The sequence below is a fragment of the Schistocerca americana genome, chromosome 4 (assembly GCF_021461395.2).
Source record: "Schistocerca americana isolate TAMUIC-IGC-003095 chromosome 4, iqSchAmer2.1, whole genome shotgun sequence".
Taxonomy (NCBI): Eukaryota; Metazoa; Arthropoda; class Insecta; order Orthoptera; family Acrididae; genus Schistocerca; species Schistocerca americana.
This window is the reverse complement of record NC_060122.1, coordinates 833,688,840-833,712,887: the sequence shown is the minus strand read 5'-3', so window position 1 is coordinate 833,712,887 and position 24,048 is coordinate 833,688,840. Positions and strand designations below refer to the sequence as shown.

At 44.1% G+C, this 24,048-nt stretch overlaps 1 protein-coding gene across 1 annotated transcript in view; it reads right to left on the bottom strand.

The window, feature by feature from the left end:
* LOC124613841 (glycine-rich cell wall structural protein 1-like) overlaps positions 1 to 24,048 on the bottom strand; it is a 157,672-nt gene that overhangs the window by 26,228 nt on the left and 107,396 nt on the right. Inside the window, exon 2 of the mRNA XM_047142564.1 lies at positions 1,217 to 1,331. Within this exon, the coding sequence (XP_046998520.1) occupies positions 1,217 to 1,278 (62 nt within the window). The 5' untranslated portion in view covers positions 1,279 to 1,331. The remainder of the gene's footprint in view (positions 1 to 1,216; positions 1,332 to 24,048) is intronic.

The window sequence follows — 24,048 nt, the reverse complement described above, 5'->3', positions numbered from 1 at the left end:
TATGGGACATAGATCACAGGAGTGGACGACAGTTGCGGTGCTGTTTACGACGGGATAGTCGTGCAACTGTTGAGCAACAGACCACCCAGATGAACCAAGAGGCTACCAGCACTGTCTCCTCAACGAACATTCAGCGGACGGTTCTGTGTGTGGGCGTCCGCACCTGGCGCCTGGTTCATGCTTCCATGCTGACGACTGTTCATTAGCGACGAAGGCTGGAATTTGCTCGCCAGTACTGCAACTGTACGTCACTGATTGGCGTCAGGTAGTCTTCACAGATGTTTTATCCTCCATCGAGCACATGCCTGTTAGCTGGTGCACCGTGAAAAGTCTGAAAGCGAACACCCTGCCACAGTTACGTTCTGGGAACGTTTTCGTCGCATTCCGCTGATGATCGCGTAATTCTGGAACGCGCAGTGCATCAACACAAGTATACATCTTTCCCTGGGGGTCAAATCCACCCTTACACACACTTGGTTTTCCTCAGCATGATGGCATCTACCAGCAGGACTACGCAACTTGTCATACAGCTTGCAATGTACGTGCAAGGTTCGAAGAGTACCAGGATGGCTTTGTTACCCTGCCCACCAGACTGCCCGGATTTAAACCCACTCGAAGATCTGTGGGACGACCCCGATCGGGCAGCGATTAACACTACAAAAGGTGGCTATTCAGACTTCTGCTAGGTGATCGTATTAATATGACTGGGCAATGTATACCTTTTGTCATTCACTCCCTCTTCAGGCCACGAGTGGCCTACCTGGACCATCCGACCGCCGTGTCATCCTCAGACGAGGATGCGGATAGGAGGGGCGTGGGGTCAGCATACCACTCTCCTGTTCGTTATGATGGTATTCTTGACCGAAGCCGCTACTATTCGGTCGAGTAGCTCCTCAATTGGCATCACGAGGCTGAGTGCACCCCGAAAAATGGCAACAGCGCATGGCGGCCTGGATGGTCACCCATCCAAGTGCCGATCACGCCCACCATCGCTTAACTTCGGTGATCTCACGGGAACCTTTTATCATTCAGGTAGAAAAAATAATATAAAAAATATAGTTATTTAGGCATGGCGAAGCAGCGAGTTGTAAGACAAAAGAGCTAAGTAATCAGCAGGGCAACAGGTAGCGCGCAAAGAATCTCACAGAAGCAGGGCCGCACAGTGGCTGGAGTGTGACATAGCTCGACTATGCCTAGTCTGCGACTGCGCTTACCGTTGATACGCGCCGGCGTCGCGGCCACCAGCAGCAGCACGGTGACCACCAGTAGAGAGGCCATGGCGCTCCGGCCCTCCTGCGACCTGGCTGCCGAGAATGTCGGTACGAGTAACCCTGCAACACAGGCGAGAGAATTTGGATCCACCGTTGCCGACTGTGTCAACTACGGTATAATTACATTGCCTCACCAGATTGTTTTTCAGAAATACATTTTCGACGAGGATATCACCGTCGTCAAACTAAGTTTAAAGTACTTTATTCTGTTTTGAACCTCAATAATTACATACGCACAATTTGGTAAACAGTTTACACCAAGCAAATCTTATCGTTGGAATACAGGTGATGAATTACTTAATACCTAACAACTATAATATTTCGTACCAATTCCAGATATAGTAGCTATGTCTTAGACGAATGACAATACCCAAAAGGGGGTAGTTTTCTAAATCCTCGATAGTCGTAATATTTTTGTTAACTCAGGCTTTCGTGAGTAGGGTTACATTTTAATGAAGCGACACACATTTTGAAACAGCATTCAATAGGTAGCGATAAAAGGATACAGTTCCAAAACCATCTCCAACAACAGTATACCGAAACTAGATGTGAAAATGGTCAGTATCTATACTACAGGTAAGATCAAAGTCTCTCAGCACTAAGTAAATTAACATTAATTTCGCTAGTAAAAGTAGCTCAACATAGCTGTAACTGCGCTACGCCGGCAAATTTGGACCTCATACATCCACAATTTTTGGTTTTTTATTCGAAACGTTATACTTTGATCTCAGATATACATAATTTCACTGTACTCGTCTGTTCACGAGCGAGTAAACACTCAAAGGATAATTCGATATTCCTGCAGGAAGAAAGGTTATGAGTTTATATTGGCGTCGTTAAAAAAGCCTCATGTTCCCCTCTCCAAGCTGGACCTAAATGACAATGTAACCATCATTTACGTGCGCGAAAGGGGTATAAAACTTGAAATATTTGACCAGAGATATTGTCTTCAGAATACGTACGTTCATAAAAAAGGAAATGAAAATAAAGTGTAAAATGTAGTCAAGCAAATCCACAACGTACAAAATTGACGACATTATATCCATTACACTGCAATGAACTTGGCAGATCAAGTTATGTCGCAAGCCTATGTTTGCATGACCTCCGCGTCTAAACAGCATGTTAAACCGTTACAAAATCATTGTTCATTTAAGATGCTGTTGCGATGACATACTTACCATGTATGTTTTTGCAGAGCCTGCAGCTGTGTCATTCACAATTTAAAAAATACGACATAGCAACGGTCACGTTTTATGCATATAAAACACAATAGAAGGAAAATCGACAATTTAGGCAGTAGTGTTATGATGCAATTTATAAGGGACAACTCGAATTAATAATAAAATCCACGGAAAAGCGAACACCTCTGACGGTATGTGCACTCTGTGAGAAGACGTTCAAATGGTTCAAATGGCTCTGAGCACTATGGGACTTAACATCTGTGGTCATCAGTCCCCTAGAACGTAGAACTAATTAAACCTAACTAACCTAAGGACATCACACACATCCATGCCCGAGGCAGGATTCGAACCTGCGACCGTAGCAGTCGCGCGGTGAGAAGACGTATTGTCGTAATACCTTTCTACCATACTTTCATTTCACATAAAGAAAGAGTGGGATTAATCTTTAGCATGTATGTAGATTCCTGCACAATGAAGGAGACGTAGTACCTGTAAGCAGACAGACGAAGAAATATTATTTTCTAACATTACCATATAAAAACACAAGATACATGTTTTCCGATTGTCCGCTTGCAGTAGTACCACAAAAAGATGGATGCAGGGCAAGAAAGGAAGGAAACACACACGCAAACATCACAAAAATATACCACTTTAAATATTTCCAGTCGATAATGAGAACGAATACTCGAAACGAGTTGTGTCTGAAAAAGAGTACCTGGAGCAGTGTTTTATTATGTAGATCATGGAGACATTTTGCTATGAAGAATATGTATCCATACGGTTATCGATCACTGATGAGACACTGGTTCAATTACGACCATAAAGAATCTACGAGTATCAACGCAGAGAAAGTTAAGGTGGAGAAATCACAAAGCTGTGGGCTAGACAGAAGACTTACTGGAAGAATCATGTGGAACAACAATTTGCCTACGAAGGACACAGCTTGCAGGCCAATTATCCGACCAGTTATTGACAACAGTTCGTTGATCCGAGATTTACGGAAGAGGTAGAGACGCTTCAAAGAAGACTTCCGTCATTCACCACTGCCATATCTACTCTGTGTGAGAGTGTCACAGATATGTTCAACAAACCTCTATGAGACATGGAGGACAGACGCATTGTTCGTGGTCAAGCGTCTCGCCCTCAAACTTTGGACAACCCATGTTCCTGTACGAGTAACAGATCAAAGTAAAGGGTCAACGTGCATAACCTGTGCCCGGGCTGCTGGCCTGACGATAGCTGGAGTACAGTCGTTCTGCACCATGGCACTAAGAGGGGGGGGGGGGGGGGGGGGTGAGTTCGAAGACCCGACAGCATTTTGCCCAGCGGGTGATCGACAGTTATCATTTGATACCAGACTGATTGGATCAAGGGATAGCCACGAGAGACTGGAAAGAGGAAACATTCTAGGTGTGTCAGGAATTGAATGGCCAGAATCTAGCGCTCTACCCGCTAGACCATCGCAGCCACTCCAATGCGAGTACCAGGAAAATATTACTCGTATTTCTACAACACACATCTCGGGTAATGACCTCAACGCTAAATCGGAGAAATTCGAGACATGGGGAATATTCTACCACCGATCCACTTTTACGCGTAGCTACTGGTGAACGCAATTCAAAGCGGAAAATGATTCTCACACATCACGGTTCAAATGGTTCAAATGGCTCTGAGCACTACGGGACTTAACATCTGAGGTCATCAGTCCCCTAGAACTTAGAACTACTTAAACCTAACCAACCTAAGGACATCACACACATCCATGCCCGAGGCAGGATTGGAACATGCGACCGTAGCGGTCGTGCGGTTCCAGACTCAAGCGCCTAGAGCCGCTCGTCCACAACGGACGGCCTCACACATCTTGTATGGAGGCTACCGCAGAAGATGTATATTGAAACCTTACAACTTGAAGCAACTGGCAGAAACGCCAGTGATTCACATGCTGCTGCGAACAGCAAATAATTCCGCGGTTAACGGGTTCTTCTCAGATAGATATGCATCTCGAACGGTTCTAGGCGCTTCCGTATGGAACCGCGCGACCGCTACGGTCGCAGGGTCGAATCCTGCCTCGGGCATGGATGTGTATGATGTCCTTACGTTCGTTAGGTTTGAGTAGTTCTACGTTCTAGGGGATTGATGACCTCCCATAGTGCTCAGAGCCATTTGAAACAAGCCAGTGTGACCCTGCACGACTGTGGAGATGGATATTCCACACATGTCTCGTGCTGAAGATTTGATCGCTATCGAGGTGAAGAGTTCACGCGTATTTCCCACCATTTTCACTAGTATCTTTCTTAATGGCAGCATAGTTTCACCATACAGTTTCACAGTCACATACCACAGTCTACCGTGGTTTCAGGGGAATTACACTGCCTGACAAAAATACTGTTGCACCGAGAAGTCGGGGAGGAAGTTAAATGAAACTTAACGGGTTGAGATAGTATGTCATGTTATTCACAGTGACTACTTCGCACTAGTCAGTGTGACTTTGTGCCTGGTCTGGCGTGAAGGAATGCAGTGACTGAGAAACTGTATCGCATCCAATCCTGAGATATGCCGGCCCACAACTGTTGTAACTGGTGCTTCATATCCCGGCTACTGGTACTGCGACGTAGTTGCCGTCCAAGTCGGTTCCACACATGTTCCAGCGGGCACACCCCTGGGGATCTTGCTGGGCGCGGGAGCACCTCAAAATCACACAGACAGTTCATACAGACACGCCCTTTCTGTTGACGGGCGTCGTCCTGTTGATAAATAGCATCACGATACTGTCGCATGAGAGGTAACAGATGATGACGCGGTATGTCCATGACGTACCGCTGTGGCGTCAGAGTTCCCTCAATCCCTACTAGCCGTCATCTGAAGTCATATCCGGTGGCTCCCCCCACCGTGACGTCAGCAGTAACACCACTGTACCTCTCCAAAACACTGGAAGAACTGGACCTCTTTCCACATTTCTGCCGTACTCAACGACAGTGGGTTTCGGGATAGTCCGCATCCGCGTTTCTTTGCTGCACAAAGTGCGACGCCATTCGTGAGCATTGCACGCTTCCCGATCATGTCTGTGTTGTGACGTCAACGACAGCCCACACATGGGGCGGCCTGTTCATTGTGACATACAAATACATCTCAGGTCTGTATATCACAAGTTTCGACCACAGTGAGGTCCCTTCAAACTGTGTCAGGTGCTGATAACGCTGTCTCACACTTCAAACTGTGTCAGGTGCTGATAACGCTGTCTCACACTTGTACGCGGCATCTTCACGTTCTTCGCAAGGATCACTGAACATCTGTCGCTGTTGACGTCGAAAATGTACCCTACACGGCACAAAACACTAACAACGCTATCGCAGTCTGGTGGCCATTCTACTTGTCACACAGAAATGATCACTTACATACCTGCCGACAATGTATATATACGGTGAAACTTCCTGGCAGATTAAAACTGTGTGCCCGACCGAGACTCGAACTCGGGACCTTTGCCTTTCGTGGGCAAGTGCTCTACCAACTGAGCTACCGAAGCACGACTCACGCCCGGTACTCACAGCTTTACTTCTGCCAGTACCTCGTCTCCTACCGGCAAAGGTCCCGAGTTCGAGTCTCGGTCGGGCACACAGTTTTAATCTGCCAGGAAGTTTCATATCAGCGCACACTCCGCTGCAGAGTGAAAATCTCATTCTGGTATATATACGGTGTTTCAAAAATGACCGGTATATTTGAAACGGCAATAAAAACTAAACGAGCAGCGATAGAAATACACCGTTTGTTGCAATATGCTTGTGACAACAGTACATTTTCAGGCGGACAAACTTTCGAAATTACAGCAGTTACAATTTTCAACAACAGATGGCACTGCAAGTGATGTGAAAGATATAGAAGACAACGCAGTCTGTGGGTGCGCCATTCTGTACGTCGTCTTTCTGCTGTAAGCGTGTGCTGTTCACAACGTGCAAGTGTGCTGTAGACAACATGGTTTATTACTTAGAACAGAGGATTTTTCTGGTGTTGGAATTCCACCGCCTAGAACACAGTGTTGTTGCAACAAGACGAAGTTTTCAACGGAGGTTTAATGTAACCAAAGGACCGAAAAGCGATACAATAAAGGATCTGTTTGAAAAATTTCAACTGACTGGGAACGTGACGGATGAACGTGCTGGAAAGGTACGGCGACCGCGTACGGCAACCACAGAGGGCAACGCGCAGCTAGTGCAGCAGGTGATCCAACAGCGGCCTCAGGTTTCCGTTCGCCGTGTTGCAGCTGCGGTCCAAATGACGCCAACGTCCACGTATCGTCTCATGCGCCAGAGTTTACACCTCTATCCATACAAAAGTCAAACGCGGCAACCCCTCAGCGCCGCTACCATTGCTGCACAAGAGACATTCGCTAACGATATAGTGCAGAGGATTGATGACGGCGATATGCATGTGGGCAGCATTTGGTTTACTGACGAAGCTTATTTTTACCTGGACGGCTTCGTCAATAAACAGAACTGGCGCATATGGGGAACCGAAAAGCCCCATGTTGTAGTCCCATCGTCCCTGCATCCTCAAAAAGTACTGGTCTGGGCCGCCATTTCTTTCAAAGGAATCATTGACCCATTTTCCAGATCCGAAACGATTACTGCATCACGCTATCTGGACATTCTTCGTGAATTTGTGGCGGTACAAACTGCCTTAGACGACACTGCGAACACCTCGTGGTTTATGCAAGATGGTGCCCGGCCACATCGCACGGCCGACGTCTTTAATTTCCTGAATGAATATTTCGATGATCGTGTGATTGCTTTGGGCTATCCGAAACATACAGGAGGCGGCGTGGATTGGCCTTCCTATTCGCCAGACATGAACCCCTGCGACTTCTTTCTGTGGGGACACGTGAAAGACCAGGTGTACCGCCAGAATCCAGAAACAATTGAACAGCTGAAGCAGTACATCTCATCTGCATGTGAAACCATTCCGCCAGACACGTTGTCAAAGGTTTCGGGTAATTTCATTCAGAGACTACGCCATATTATTGCTACGCATGGTGGATATGTGGAAAATATCGTACTATAGAGTTTCCCAGACCGCAGCGCCATCTGTTGTTGACAATTGTAACTACTGTAATTTCCAAAGTTTGTCTGCCTGAAAATGTACTGTTATCCCAAGCATATTGCAACAAACGGTGTATTTCTATCGCTGCTCGTTTAGTTTGTATTGCCGTTTCAAATATACCGGTCATTTTTGAAACACCCTGTATGAAAGGAATTACGTCGACATCCGACCATATTTTATGTGCTACATTTTTTCGTCAGGCAATGTATTTTTCAGCTTTATTTTTCATAAGCAGATTTTTGAAGGTGGTCACTCTTTGCAAGTATGCACTTCAACAAATGTTTGGAATATCATTGAGTTTCTAATAATACACCCATATTAGTTTGCACAGTACCTTATTAACAAAATAAACATAATTCTTCCTGAAAACAACAACGATTTTGGTCAGTTACAAGAAATCGTTGCAAACCAAAGCAGGCTCTCGCCTAGGTGTGTATATTGAAAACATAAACAGCGAAAATGTTTATATCCTGACGAGGGTTATCAGTCTGCAGAAGTGACTATGTCTTCCTCACACACGGTTGAGTTATTGCCCCCCGCGAGCCATGCTCTGGATGAGACTTTGATAGTCTTGAGGTATGAGGTCCCACTCCTCAATGGCAGCTTCCTTGAGGTCCTGAAGATTGACAAGTGGATTCGGACACTGTGCAGTGGCCACCTTCAACAGGACCCATGCACGCTCAACTGCATCTTTGTCTGGGGACTGTCCTGGCAATGCATTCGGTTGCTGTCACATCTTTGAAGATACCGAGACACTGCTAGAGTACCGTGCCATCTAGCATTTTCATCTACTAGGATGAAGTTCTCACGACTTCACGCCTGTTGGGCCACTTCGAGGTATTGGGAACCAGCCGAATTGCCGTAGATGGGAATCAGAGGGGTCTGTCGTCCCATCATTATTGCTGCCCAGGACATTACACTTCCACCTGCGAACGAATGGACTTCCTGAAGATATCGGTATTCCTGATGTCGTCTAGCGCTTCTCCAAGCCCTCAGACGTCTAGTGTGTCACAAACCAATCCTGGTCTCTTCAGCAAACATAACTCCTTTCTGCAATGGTCGAATGTGTACGTCCAAGAGCCCAGGTCCTTCGATTACGGCGGTTCCGTTAGTTCAGTGCAAAACTTCTCATTGGTCTTCTGGAACAAAGACCAGCCTGGTGCAATACTGTATGCACCGTCTGGTTTGAGATACGAATCCCTGTCGCCCGAGAGAACTCATTTCCAATTTTTCTGGCAGTTGATATTGGGCGCCTGCGAGCCGACAGTTGGAGGAAACCATCCGTCATTGGTGCTGTCATACGTGGACGACCACTCCGGGCCTATCGTTCACATTTCCTGTCTCTTTGTAGTTTTTCCACATCTTAGACACACCACTGTAAATGACGTGTAATCGATCGATTACATCTCGCTGTGTATGTCCTGCTGAAAGTAAAGACACTACCCTGACTCTATGAAAGAGTTGTATGATTTTACGTTGCATGTTACTGCAGTGCTGAACACAAACTGAATGAATCTATTGTTGATACTGTACTGCTCGCGGCATGTTTACATGACTGGGAAACGATCACAAAGCATGCCATTAGTAAACATGGTCCAGTGTATCGGCTCTAACTGGATAATGCATGAAGTGCACATGTTAATGGGACCTCTAGTATCATAGACTACATTTTACGATAGTTTTCAAACTATTGTTGGGGAGTGTATTTCTTAGGCGCCATACGAGGCCAAACTTGAAGGTGAAGAATATTTCCGTACCGACTCTGGACTTCTCTCACAGTGTGCCGCTGTATTTTCCTCTTCCCAGTGCTCCGAACACTTAACTTGTACAGCTGTGAACGGCAGCGCGGCAACCGTGTTTCGTGACCGTAGCAGGGCTGAATCGCACACACCAGTCCCACGGCTTCTCTCGGGTTTATGATGCCCCAGAGCATGCGCCTTTCCCCAAGGACGTTCGTCTCTTCCCCCAGTTTTCCAGGTGATGTTCTTGCATTATTTGTTCCAGAAGCTAAACGGCTGGCAAAGAAACAGACTTACGAGAATCCATTATCCTGTACCAGGAGATAAAGAGTCGAAGTGATGTTTCAGAAGGAATCTGACGTTAGACTAATGCTTCATTTCGCCGAGAAAAACTTTTCTCCTACAAAAAATTATCATTAATAATCCCGTCATTACTACTCTTATCATTTGTCAGCATAGCCAACACCCGAACCTCCAGATGTCAGGCGCTCAGATCGATAACAAATGTTGTTGTGTCGATAGAGTATTAACCAAAACACCGAATTAGTTCGTTCTGTGTGCTGTCGTCCAGTACAAGATGCGTAAACGGTAATTAAAAGTAACACCAGAGCTACCGAGTATAGGTAAACCATACCTGAGAGCACACACTGTGGAAGTCTGTGGTAGGTGAGTTGGTTGCCTGTACGGTAACTCAGCATGTGTGGTCAGAGGGTTAGTTGCCCTCTGGGGAATTTCAACAGGTCTCATGGGACGTCACCCCGAACAAATATAACGAACAATAACGAAGAAAATGATATAAAAAAAAATGTTAGTAGAGCGTCAGGTCGGTGAACTAAAGGTCACGAGTTCGTAAGCCATCGACGGTTTCTTTTTAATGATAACGCCTGAAATTGTTATATGGGAGAACATTTTCCTCCCATGTAAAAGGAGGTTTCAGAGTTCAATGTTCTTTTGCCAGTCTGCTTTTGCCTCGTTAGTTAAAAGTAGCACACCAATAGCGTACATTTGTATAGATAACACCACACCTATCTATACATATGTACTCTACGGGTTAGCTACTTTCAACTAACGACGCGAAAGCAGACTGTGAAAAGAACGTTGCTACAAACTCTTAAATGTCCTTTTACATGGCAGAAAAATCGCCAGAAGTGGGTTTCGAACTCATGATCTTCGTATAACGAGCTGATGCTGTACCAGCTGACTTACCATAGATCTTCCGATGCAGTGCTCACAGATACCATTTGCCTATACTCGGTAGTTCTGGTGTTACTTTTAATTACCGTTTACACATCTTCTACTGAATGACAGCACTCAGCACGAACTAAATCCGCGTTTTGAGTGATCCTCTATCGACACACAATGTTTGGTACCGACTTGAGCGTCTGACATGTTGAGGTTAGGGTGTAAGCGGAAAGCATGTATACCTCCAACTTGGGAGACCAGGATTTGGTACCCGAAACCATCTGAATCCTTTTTCGTTATAAATACCAGACTCGTGAGGGCAACTAACAATTTTCCTGAGAGAGTAGTGCCTGTATGATTCACACCCAGTGAATGAAACAGCAACGTTTGTCTCATACTCTGTGCGCGAAAAACAACGTAGACAAACCAGATCCTTCGTGTGCACATTGTTATCCCTTACATACTAGAATACCATTTAAAGGTGGTACATAGATCACTGCAATCAATAAATTTACAAATTCCTTCTTCTCTTCTTGCGGCTTGTCCCGCATCTGAGCAGGGTCGGCAATAGCTATGAAAGGATTTGTCATGGTAAATTCAAGGGGTCACCGGATGATCTTCGTGTCGCCACCTCACTACCCCAGGAACGGAATGTATCCATCCCAACTGTCTGCTTGTAAAGATATTCATATGGAAGTGTGTGAACATTTTTTAAATGTTTGTGAATCGTGTAAATGAGGCGGGACGCAGGTACCAGCTCGGTATTCCCCTGGACGTTAATCTGCCAGGGGGAATCGATCAGGTACTGGCGTACCTCCCCGCCCTGGAAGGGGCGTTTTATCGCCCACGGCTACTCAGGAGATCCAGATCTACAAAGTTACAATAGAACATGAAATATTTAAATGGTTCTAGATACTTTTACATGTTCTCCATAAAGAAATAAAAAGTATGAGAAAGTAATATTTGTTAAACAACCTCTTATTCCATTCAAAAATTTGTAAAATGTTGTCCCTGGCAAACTAAGTATAAAATATTAAGTTGATAGACAATATGGAAAAACGTGCGCTCTGGAGTTGCCCAAGGCTCCGTCCTTGGTCCATTACTCCTCTCACTGTACATTAATGATATTTCTTCAGCGAATCACTCCTGAAACAACCGTCTATATGCCGACAACATCCAACTGTGCATAAGTGCAAGCCCCAAGAACATTGCTGACGCAGTAGCGAGTATGAACGCAGATCTTTGCTCTGTTCCTCGATGGGCACAGAACCTAGGTCTAAAACTAACACCCAAGAAATTCCAGGTCATTCTTATATCTCATCCAAAGTTAATCAGCTGGTACTTTCGCGAAACAGTCCCTCAAATACACCTCAACGGTACCCAACTACCGTACCAAAAAACAGTAAAAGACCTTGGAATAATCTTAGATGAAAACAGTATTTTAAACATAGCTGCGCAACAGCAACGGTTCCACGTAATAAGATTAAAAACAGCCGACCAGTTCCAATGGATAAAGTAATCTTTACCTAGGTTTCGACAGATTTAAATCTATCTTCTTCAGAAGGCGGCAGTATTACATTAATATGGAATGATATGTCATTCCATATTAACGTAATACTGCCGCCTTCTGAAGAAGATAGATTTAAATCTGTCGAAACCTAGGTAAAGATTACTTTATCCATTCCAACTGGTCGGCTGTTTTTAATATTATTAGATGAAAACCTAAACTGGGAAGAAAAAACAGTCACAGCTTGCCGGAAATCGCTCTCCTCCCTACATGCAATCCAAAAATTTAAAAAAATATTTCCAACCCATGTTAAACAAAAATTAGTCCAAACACTAGTCCTGCCTAATCTTTACTACTGTGATGTAGTTCAACATGGCACAAATAGTGAAAATTCGAGATGCCTCAAGCTTCTGATGAGTGCTTGCGTTAGATACGTATGAAATATGCTGTTGTATGACCATATCAATCCTTCATACTCCCAGCTAGGATGGATACGCCTACATAAGGTACGCGATCTCCACACGATGTGCTTACTTTATCGATTTCTTAGTCACTGGTGCCCCCAATACTTATCTTCTCACATTAAACACCTATCATCATTCCACAACCGCGATACCAGATCGGATACGTCTAGCATCCTGGCTATACCTTTACATAACACAAAATATTTCTCCGTGTCATTCTCCATCTCAGCCGTACGACTATGGAACGCGCTCCCCTGTGATCTGCGGCTTATCCAGAACCACTCAACATTCAAGAGGGAACTCAAAACTTATATATTAGGGACGGTATAGCCACCATTGTCGTGCTTCTCTCATCGCTTTCTTTCTCCTCTCTATTATACCTTCGAATTTTACCATTCTATTTCTCTTCCTCTAACCTAGATACCTCTTCTATATCTCTTTCACCCCATTCTATCGTCTTACGTCTCTGCTCGATGTGAATAACTAACAAGCTGCAAGAGCCTAACGAGAACATTCCCAACTAGCAAGAGGACTGACATTCATAAAAGAAAAATATGTTTACTTAAATATACATAGTCATTCCTATTATTATAATTATTATTCGTGATTGTTATAATTCTTTTTTGATTGTTATAATTATCCTTGTACGACAGTTGTAATCTCTATTTTTTTCTTTAACATTAATACTGTATAACACGTGGTATGTCCATAGTGTTCTGTACAAACTGAAATTCGTTCAATCTGAGAATGCCTGGTTAGGTGTAAGAGAGGGCCTGAAGGCCCTAATCTTGCCAGGTAAAATAAATGCATAAATAAATAAATAAAAGTAAATAAATGTTTACAGAGTCCAATTGCCACCCTTTGCAGATAATCGCAGACTAAATCGCTATTAATTCACAAGTAGATACATTTTTGAGGTGACGGTATTCACGAGTAAAGAGTACCACACCACCATCGATAACAGGCGCTCGAAACACTCGTAGCGAAGCAGCTGTACGGGTTGGCAGTACGAACTGTAGCGAGATCCGCCAGGGGCCGTGGCTGCCAACCCACGGGTATCACGTGTGTGGAAGGTGATTGGCCGCTGCCTCGTTGTACACCGGAGCACTGAGCTACGGCGGGCAGTTCTCTTCAGTGTGTGTCGTGTCGTGTACAGTCTCCAGTTACCGCCCAGTCTACAAGCTGCATTGGTCGTCCCAAGGGTCTTCGAGATTTAAGCTCCTTAGGCATCGTAGGCCAGCTGTGGACTCTACGTAGGTGTCTCTCAGAGGCACAGTGACAGCACTTTAATATTTTAGAGGGCTAGTAATAATTTCAAATGTCTAATTGTATTGGACACTGCGCAAGAAGAAGCATCATTTAAGTTGGGTATTCGTTCATGGGTAATAAATATCATTTAATTACTAATCGTAGAGAAACCTACTCCGTCCCCCTGTATTCCCAAAATTTTAAAATTCATATTTAAAGTTGTTAGTATTTCAAAAGTTTAGATAATGGATGAGTAACAAACTCGTAGCATTATATAAATGATCTGACATTAAAATGTGGAAATATTCGATGTTTTGAACATTTTCGTAATTTAGAATAGGAAATAGGATTATGAACTTTACTGTCTAAACGTCATTAAACTACTTTAAGCTATCTTAAATTACACTTAATACGTATGAAAGTAAGAAACAGGACCACAAGATACAAGTAAATATAGTAAAATTATGTACCCAGTACTCAAGTAGTAGCAGTATAGTAGTGGTAGGTATCGGATAGTGCAGTTGAGAAGAGTGTCGGCTACTCGCATATGGATCTGCAAATCAGCATTTCATTACGTAGATCTCTTAACCTGGAAGTTAAAGAATACATCGAGAAAATGGACAACTAAACAACAGCCAAAGAACCTAACAAACAGGGACTCTACCAACTGGCTTGCAAGTCATGCCAATACGTACAGAAAAACTCAAATGCAAAAACACAAAACGAGATAATATGAATATCTCTGGGTAGTAAAAGCATCGGTTCACATTCTAAAACTGCAGAAAACATTACAACGACGAACCACGATCCTACAAATCAATAACAGGCTGTATCGTACATTGGCAACAGACGGCAACTGTATGTGTCTTTCTTCAATATTGTGGCACTACTAATTTTGCACTCTGTACTTTACTCCTCTTTTATATCTATACATGCACGTGTACCATGATCCTCCGAACTATACAGCAACCAACGTTCCTAATAAACAATCAACAATAATGTGTCAATTTTTATGAAATATTCCCCATTAAAGGCGATGTGATGTCCGTATTGAAGGTGTCTATTTTTGTAATTTCTCGCCGTATATTCCTCTACTACACAATAGTAAATGAAAGTTACTAACTGTCGGTATGTAACACGAGTGATGGTCATTCATTTTGACTTTTTTTCCCATGAACGTCCTCATCACACATACCTTTAGCTTTCAAGGTATTGTTTCTTGTACACTACTGCCTTTTATAGACACTGTGCAACTGTTACATGATGAGAACTTAAAAAGCCGAGTACTGATTCACAATAAACAACTACGCTGGGGTGATGAAAGTGATAGGATAGCGAAACGCTCATACACAGGTGGCGGTAATGTCGTGTACAGAAGGTTTAAGAGAGCGGTGCATTGGCGGGGCCTTCATTTGTACTCACGTGATTTATGCGAAAAAGTTTTCAATGTTACTATCGCCGCTCGACGGGAATTAACAGACTTTGATCGCGGAATGTCGTTGGACCTAGAAGCATGGGACATTCGATTTCGGAAATCCTCAGGGAATTCAGTTTTCCGAGATCCACAGTGTTAAGAATGTACCTAGAATATCACCTCTCATCACGAACAATGTGGTGTCACCGCCAGACACCACACTTGCTAGGTGGTAACCTTTAAATCGGCCGCGGTCCGGTAGTATACGTCGGACCCGCGTGTCGCCACTGTCAGTGATTGCAGACCGAGCGCCGCCATACGGCAGGTCTAGAGAGACTTCCTAGCACTCGCCCCAGTTGTACAGCCGACGTTGCTAGGAATGGATCACTGACAAATACGCTCTCATTTGCCGAGACGATAGTTAGCATAGCCTTCAGCTACGTCATTTGCTACGACCTAGCAAGGCGCCATTACCAGTTTATATTGAGATTGTAATTAAAGTATCAACAAGAGCGATGTACACCAATTATGGATTAAAGTTAAGTATTACAGAAGCTATGTACTGTTTTTGGCTACTATAATTCCTTGTCATTTTTCAGACCTCACGCCAGCCTGCGTGAGCTTAAACGCGTGCCTTTCGGCTTCCTCCAAACTCCGTGAATTGGCTCCTGCCAATTCACAACAAACAACACAGTGGCCGGAGGCGTTCGTCAACGACCGAAACCAGCGGTGTTTACGTGGAGTTGTCATTGCTAACAGTTAAACAACCACGCGCGTAATAATCGTAGAAGTCAATGCGGGACGTACGACGTACGGCAGGACTGTGCGGCGAATTGTGGCGTTAACGGGATGTGGCAACAAACGAGCGACGCGAGTGCCTCTGCTAACAGCAGGACATGGCATGCAGCGGCTCTCCTGGGGTCGCGACCATATCGCTCCGACCCTAGACTGGAAAACGATGGCCTGGCCAGATGAGTCCCGATGTCAGTTGGTAAGAGCAGACGATAGGATTCGAGTGTGCTGCAGATTCCACGAAGCCACGGGCACAAGTTGCCAACAAGGAAGGAACTGTGCGAGCTGGTGGTGGCAACTTCAAGGGGCTCCGGAACGCCCTATACTTGCAATGTTAAAATAACGCTTATAAATTACATCTTTCCTCACAAAGTATTTGAGGTAGGAAGTTGAACTTTTTACAGATTATTTATTGGAATATGGGCTACAACTTAACACAGCGATTTTACAAAATTTTAGTTCAGTTATTAAAGATGATTTTTTTTCAATTGTAATGAAAATTTTTTTGCAATTTTTTATTTATATATCCAAAAATATACAGTTTTTTTGGAAAAAGGCTGTGTTAAATTATGCAGAAGGTACTGTGTAACATTTACTGAAAGTTTGAAACAAATATGTTTGGAGGATCCTTAGAAAACATGTAATTAGTTTTGGGAATCGAGCGACAAAGATTGGATTAACTTTTTAGTGCATTCCAGGTCCATAGGATGGATTATCTTCATCCTCTGCAAACTCCTCCTCCAGCTTCCTCTTGTTCCTCCTCCTGTTTACTCTTGCTTGTGCTTCTAGACTCTTTACAGCCCTGTCTGCAGCCCGAAGGCGTTCCTTGTCTAAAGCAAGCATCGCTCGTTGTTGTGTTCGTAGATTTTGCTGCCATTTTCTTCAGTTGCAGTAACTGCAACACTGTTCCAAAAGGTGGTCATGCATGAACACTTATCACATTTCAGTTGTATTTCACTAGCAAGTCCTACGTGCTTTATTATGGAGAGTTCCAGACCAACTTCACTACAATGAATACATCTTACACAGTTTGAAAAAATTCCTTTGAGAACCGACATATCAAATATTTCATTCACATCCGATTCGCCCATAAAACATTCATAGTTTTCACTCATTGAACCAAGCTTCTTCTGTGAAGTATTTTCTTTCCCACTTTGACTGCTATGGGCAGGTGTACTTGAGAGGTTAGGTTCACTCACTTGGTTATCGTCTTTATTGTTTACAGTAATAACACATACCTTTGGCTTTCCAACATTTCTCCTTTTCTTAAAAGCCTTCAGAGGATTTCTAATAACTTTACTTTTACTCATTATTATACTTCAACAAAACAGAGACTCAAGAAACAGAATTAATTACGAATATTTTCGAGATAACGACAGAGTAAATAAACATGAAACAATCGACAATCACACCAGCGATATATATTGAACCATCACAGGTTAGCCACAACACATACTTTATCTCACATCACTAAAATGTACCTGATGAACACGGACGTTAATAATAACACCATTTGACAGCAGTTTAACAGCGCCACAGTGGGTCACGCCCATGTAGAACACATTTCAAAAAAAATTTAAAAATAGTTGTAGTCTTCGGAATTGAATAACTTATATATCTATTAAAAGGTAATAGTCTGCAGATTCAGAAAACGCAAAAAAGTAAAAATTGAACTTTTCATGATTTTGAGCCTTTCCGGAGCCCCTTAATGGTCTGGGCTGTGTTTACATGTAATGGACTGGGCCCTCTGGTACATCTGAACAGATCTTTTACTGGAAATGGTTACTTCCAGCTGCTTGGAGGCCATTCTGCAGCCAGCCATGGGCTTCATTTTCCCAAACATGTCACCGGGGCAAAATCGTTTGCGATTGGTTCGAAGAAAATTCTGGACATTTCGAGCAAATGATTTGGCCCCTCAGACCGCCCAACATGAGTCCCATCGAGCGTAATAGAGAGGTCAGTTCGTGCACAAAATCCTGCGCCGGTAATATTATGGACGGCTATAGAGGCAGCATGGGTCAGTATTCCTGCAGGGGACTCCCAGCGACCTGTTGAGTCCACGCCACTACTGGTTGCTGCACTGTGCTGGGCAAAAGGAGGTCCGACACGATATTTGGAGGAATCCCACAACTTTTGTCACTTCAGTACAGTGAAACGGGCAACGACCTTGCCGCAGTGGATACACCGATTCCCGTCTGATCACCGAAGTTAAGCGCCGTCGGGCGTGCCCGGCACTTGGATGGGTGACCATCCGCGCTGCCATGAGCTGTTGCCATTTTTCGGGGTGGACGCAGCCTCGTGATGCTAACTGAGGTGGTACTCGACGGTATAGTAGCGGCTCTGGTGAAAGACAACCATCATAACGACCGGGAGAGCGGTGCGCTGAACACACGCCCCTCCTATCCGCATCCTCAGCTGAGGATGACACGGTGGTCGGATGGTCCCGACGGCCCACTTGTGGCCGGAGGACGGAGTGCTTTTTTTATAGTGAAAGGAAATGCATTTTCTTTGCTTTCCACCCTGACGGAAGAATTTATTAATACGAGAAAACGTTCGCATTAAAAACCCATCATCAAATGGAAAGATTACTGAGTCAACATAGAGCTTCTTATTACATTAACGCTATTTCGAATACTAAAGCAGAATCGCAAGAGTAGTTGCTAAGTTAAAAGCAAAGATAATGAGTGGCTGGAAAGATTAGATTCAATGCATCCGGCTGGAATCGCCCAAGTCAGTTGGAATGGACATGAATGGATGGAGGTGATCAGAAAGGACGCATACGTACGTTTCACCTGTTGGAGTCGTATCCAGACTTATCAGGGGTCACATATCACTCCAGTCATCAACAGTCCAATGTCGGTGTTGACGGGCCCAGGCGAGGCTTGAAGTTTCGTCTCGTGCAGTCATCAAGGGTACACTAGTGGGGCTTCGGCTCCGAAAGCCCATATCGATGATGTTTCGTTGAATGGTTCGCACGCTGACACTTGTTGATGGCCCAGCATTGAAACCGGCAGCAATTTGCGGAAGGGTTGCACTTCTGTCACGCTGAACGATTCTCTTCAGTCGTCGTTGGTCCCGTTCTTACAGGATCTTTTTCCGACCGTAGTGATGTCGAAGTTTTGATGTTTTACCGGATTCCTGATATTCACGGTACACTTCATAGCTACCTCGGAGATACTGTGTCCCATCGCTCGTTCACCGACTATAACACCACGTTGAAACTGATTGAAATCTTGATAACCTGCCAATGTAGCAGCAGTAACCGGTCTAACAACTACGCCAGACACTTGTTGTCTTATATAGCCTTGCTGACCGCAGCGCCGTATTCTCCCTGTTTACGGACCTCTGTATTTAAGTGCCAGTTTCCCTGGCACTTCAGTGTAGGAACAGCTTGGTATTACCATTTTCAGAAGGTGAGTCGAGTTTGGATTTGTGATTTATTTCTACCGGCCGTGCCCATTCTTCAAAGCGTATTCCTGAGCACCTTACCGGCATTTTCGTCGCGAAGCAAGTGCGGGTACTACCGCCGGAAGCCGCCGATGCAGCCATGCGCAGCCCAGACAGTGCTCGTGCGACGTTTTTCGTGCGCAGCCGAGAAAGCGGCTAAGCAGTGGATCCTTCTAACTGGCCGTAGCTGGCGCTTCGCGAGAGCGGGCTTGCGTTCCCACGACTGGTCCGCATGGCGAAGCAGCGGCAGGCGTGCAGTATTAGGGCTGGCGATGGCCGGCTCATCCAGCAGCGGGAACTGTCTTACCCGTGCAACCGCAAATCTTGTCTACGACATTCACAATGAGTGAACAGTTCCTCTTGGCGGGCCTTACCGCTCGTCGATATCCTTTGAAATTCGGAACACTTGTTAATTTTTTTCTGCTGAAGTTGATTCTCTCTCTCTCTCTCTCTCTCTCTCTCTCGCTCTCTCTGTCTCTCTCCCTCCCTCTAGCTCTCCCTCTCGCTCTCCCTCTCCCTCTCTTTCTCTCTTTCTCTCTCTCTCTCTCCCTCGCTCCTTCCTCACACAGACTGGATATGCTACAGATATGAAAACATTCTGCTTAAATAACTTATGCCTGGAATAGACGAAATTCCCTCAGAATTACTGAGATCCTTTGGAGACCTAGCCATGACAGAAGTGTCCCACCGGACGAGTAAGATACGTGAGACAGGGGAAATATGGTCAGACTTCAAGAAAAATGTATTCATTTCTGTTTCAAAGATGGCAGGTGCTGACAGGTATGAACACTACCGAGCCATAAGTTTAATAACTTACGATTTCGAATTACTGTTCAAATGGTTCAAATAGCTCTGAGCACTATGGAACTTCTGAGGCCATCATTCCCCTAGAACATAGAACTACTTAAACCTAACTAACCTAACTAACACATATCAATGCCCGACGCAGGATTCGAACCTGCGACCATATCGGTCGCGGGGTCCCAGACTGAAGCGCCTACAACCGCTCGGCCACATCGGCCAGCTTAAAATTACTGTCACGAATTATTTACATAAGAATGGAGAAACTGGTAGAGCAAAGTAGGAACACGCCCTTTTATCCTAGAAGACAGGCTGAACAAAGACCGGCATGTGTTTATAGCGTTCCTAGATTTAGAGAAAACTTTTGACAGTGTTGAGTGGAGTGATCTTTTTGAAACTCTGAAGGTAGCGGGGATAAAATAGAGAAAGCGACATATTATTTTCTGCTTGCACAGAAACCAGAATGAATTTGTAAGATCCTAAGGACATGAGAGGAAAGCAGCAGTTGAGAAGTTGAGAAGTGACAGAGACAGGGTTGTAACGTAACCACGATTTTATTCAGTCTGTACGTTTAGCAAGCTGTGCAAGAAACGAAGGAAAGATGTGGAAAGGAGAATTCGGGAAGAAGAAATAAAATTTTTTGAAGTTTGCCAATGAAGTTGCAGTTCTGTCAAAAAAGGCAAGGAACTTGAAAGAGTAGTTGAACTGAATAAATAGTGTCATGAATAAAGCAAGGGTAATGGAATGTACTGGAATTAAATCGATGCTGAGGGAATCAGATTAGGAAATGAGGCACTAAAAGTACTAGGAGAGATTTGCTATTGATGAAGCAAAATAATTGAAGATGGCCGTAGTAGAGAGGACATAAAATGCAGACTGACAATTGTAGTAATGCTTCACAAAACAGTATTTTATTCTACAGGGAACTTTTCCAAGTTGCTTTCACAAAAAGTGCATCTCTGAGGTGGCTTAGGGTCCTGACATTTGTTCTTAAAAACATATGAATTATTACTACTATTCTATTGAACCTTGTCCTCAATGAATTGAGAAGAGCAGATATTACAGAAAATTTCTGTTTGTTCTGAAATAATAATTAATATTTTAATTTCAGCGGTGTCATTAATTTCTAGCTTGTAACCTGTAGCTAACTGTCTCAGTTTGACTAAATATTTTCGCTGGGTTTAAAGCGAATCTTAGCGGCGCTGTAATATGTTTAACAGCTTATTAGGTGTTTGCGTTGAATGATCATTGATAATTCGTCACAGACCCTCTGATTTAAAACTGTCAGTAGAACCCACTACTCATTCCTTAAATTTATTCTGAAATATTAAGCTTAATTATTATCCCGTCAGCCAGGTTTCTCACTTGCGACTGGTTTATATTCCCCAGGTAGCGGAAAATTAGCTACTGGCTACACGTCAAGGCCCCTGCTGATTTATTTATTTATTTTGAAACTAAACTTATTTTGTTCACAGAGCAGATAAAATTATGCGATAACCTGCTCGCTAGTGTATACTGCTTGTTCTGGTACAAACTGTATTTTTCGTCGTCTGTACTCTCTTTGCGCCGCAGAGAAGGCAGTATCACATATGGTACCCAAAGTGATGCCAAGATTAATTAAATATAGTATGTATGTATCTGAAATGAGCACATAATCCCAATGTCGTGTACGTTAAATTTCTTTGATGCATTTACACATTAAGAAGTTTTGAAAGCAGTTGTATTTCCATGAATTTGTGTGAAGAGCAGGTCACATAGGCAAACAGGGGAGGCTGGCCCCAGGAGATTTCATTAAGGACTCGCTGGCAACAGCAGAGGTCAATACTACTTGATCAGCAGGCCATTGCTTTGAGGAGCTGCCCCGTGGGCGCCTTTCGCCAGAAAGTCTCAATGCGGATAAAGTCTCCCATATCGCACGGAGCGAGAACCCAGGAATCTGGCCACGTTCGGGCACCGTTGAGACACAACAAAAGGGAAATATTTAACACAATGTACAGGCTGACAGTTATTGTACTATATGAAACAAAATCGTCATAACTTCTGAACGGTCTGAGTTAGGTCATTCAAATGGTTCAAATGGCTCTGAGCACTATGGGACTTAACATCTTAGGTCATCAGTCCCCTAGAACTTAGAACTTAGAACTACCTAAACCTAACTAACCTAAGGACATCACACAACACCCAGCCATCACGAGGCAGAGAAAATCCCTGACCCCGCCGGGAATCGAACCCGGGAACCCGGGCGTGGGAAGCGAGAACGCTACCGCACGACCACGAGATGCGGGCTAGGTCATTCAAACTGCACGCTTGCCCGCGGGGCATGATGCGAATTAGTATGATTTGGTTTAGCGACGAAGTCCAATTTCATTTGGATGGGTTCGTCAACAAACAAAATTTGCGCCTTTGGGGGACTGAGAATCCGCATTTCGCTGCCGAGACCTCCCTTCACACTCAACAGGTGTCTGTGTGGTGTGCAATGTCCAATCACGGAATAATCTGCGCGATATTCCTTGACGGCACGGTTACTACTGTACGGTACGTGAAGGTTCTGGAAGATGATTTCGTGCCCGTTATTCAAAGTGACTCTGATTTCGACAAACGTGGTTTATGCAAGACGGAGCTCGACACCATCGAAGCAAGAGAGTGCTTGTTGTCCTGAAGGAGCACTTTGGGGACCGCGTTCTGGCTCTGGGCTACCCAGAGGCCACTGGCAAGAGCCTCGATTTGTCGCCATATTCTGCGGATCCGCGCGGCTATGTTAAAGACAAGGTGTGCAGCAGTAACCACAAAACCGTTGCTGAGCAGAAAACAGCCATTCAAGAGGTCATCAACAGCGTCGATGTTCCAACACTTTGCGGGTCACGCAGAATTTCTCTGTTCGTCTGCACCACATCAACGCCAATGATGCAGGCATTTGGAACATGCCATAACCTAAATTCGAATATTTGTAGTGACACTTATATGTTGAATAAAGTGTGTACACACCCTGCTTAGTAGCTGATTTACATTTTTTTCATATAGTTCAATAATTGTCACGGTGTAAGAACAGCCAGGTCTGGTTAGCATAAATAATAAACTCAACTATGCTGCCGAAGTACCTCCTCAATGGCCCTAGCTAGAGGCAGAAAGAGAGCGGGACACAGTTTTTCAGTGCCAAGTGTTATGGAGCAAACTACTGGTTACCGTGGTTTTAGTGATTTCAAGGTTCATACCAGAGGTTTACTTGCTGATTTTACGACAAAATATGCTTTCTTCGTATATCCATAATTGAAACGGACGACTTGGGACGTCTACTAATATAATGTATGTTAATAAATGACGAAATTCCTCCATCTGTGTTAAGATGTTGGCTTTATTAGCAACACGCCTATCTCACCATTGACTACTAGTGTTAGACACATATGGTTGCTGTCAACAAGTATGGACCTGAAGATGATGTTGTAACAACATCGAAACTACTTGCCGATAAAACCAACATCTTAATATAGCTGGAGGAATTTCGTCATTTTTTTAACAAATATGCTTTCAACCCACGCCACAGTTACATATGGACAATGACGGAAAAGGTCGCAATACCAAATGTAGAGCAATGAAATTTCGCGAATACATTTTTCTAGGTGAGATATTTAAGTGGTTAAGATTGCAAGAGAACAGATTAATCTAAGCGCGAGAGAAGTCACTGCAAAAACCACATGGTGATACATTGATAACCGATGCAACCGCCGTAATGTTGGATTCAAGCATGAAAATTTACAAGCATTATGTTATACAGCTGCCGGATGTTGGTGGGATGGAGTTCCAGGCCTGTTGCTCTTGCTCGAGCAATACAGGGTTGGTTAATGCTGTTTGTGTGTGATGCGGGAGTTGTCGTGAGATGATGTCTCACATGTGCTCGACTGGAGACAGAT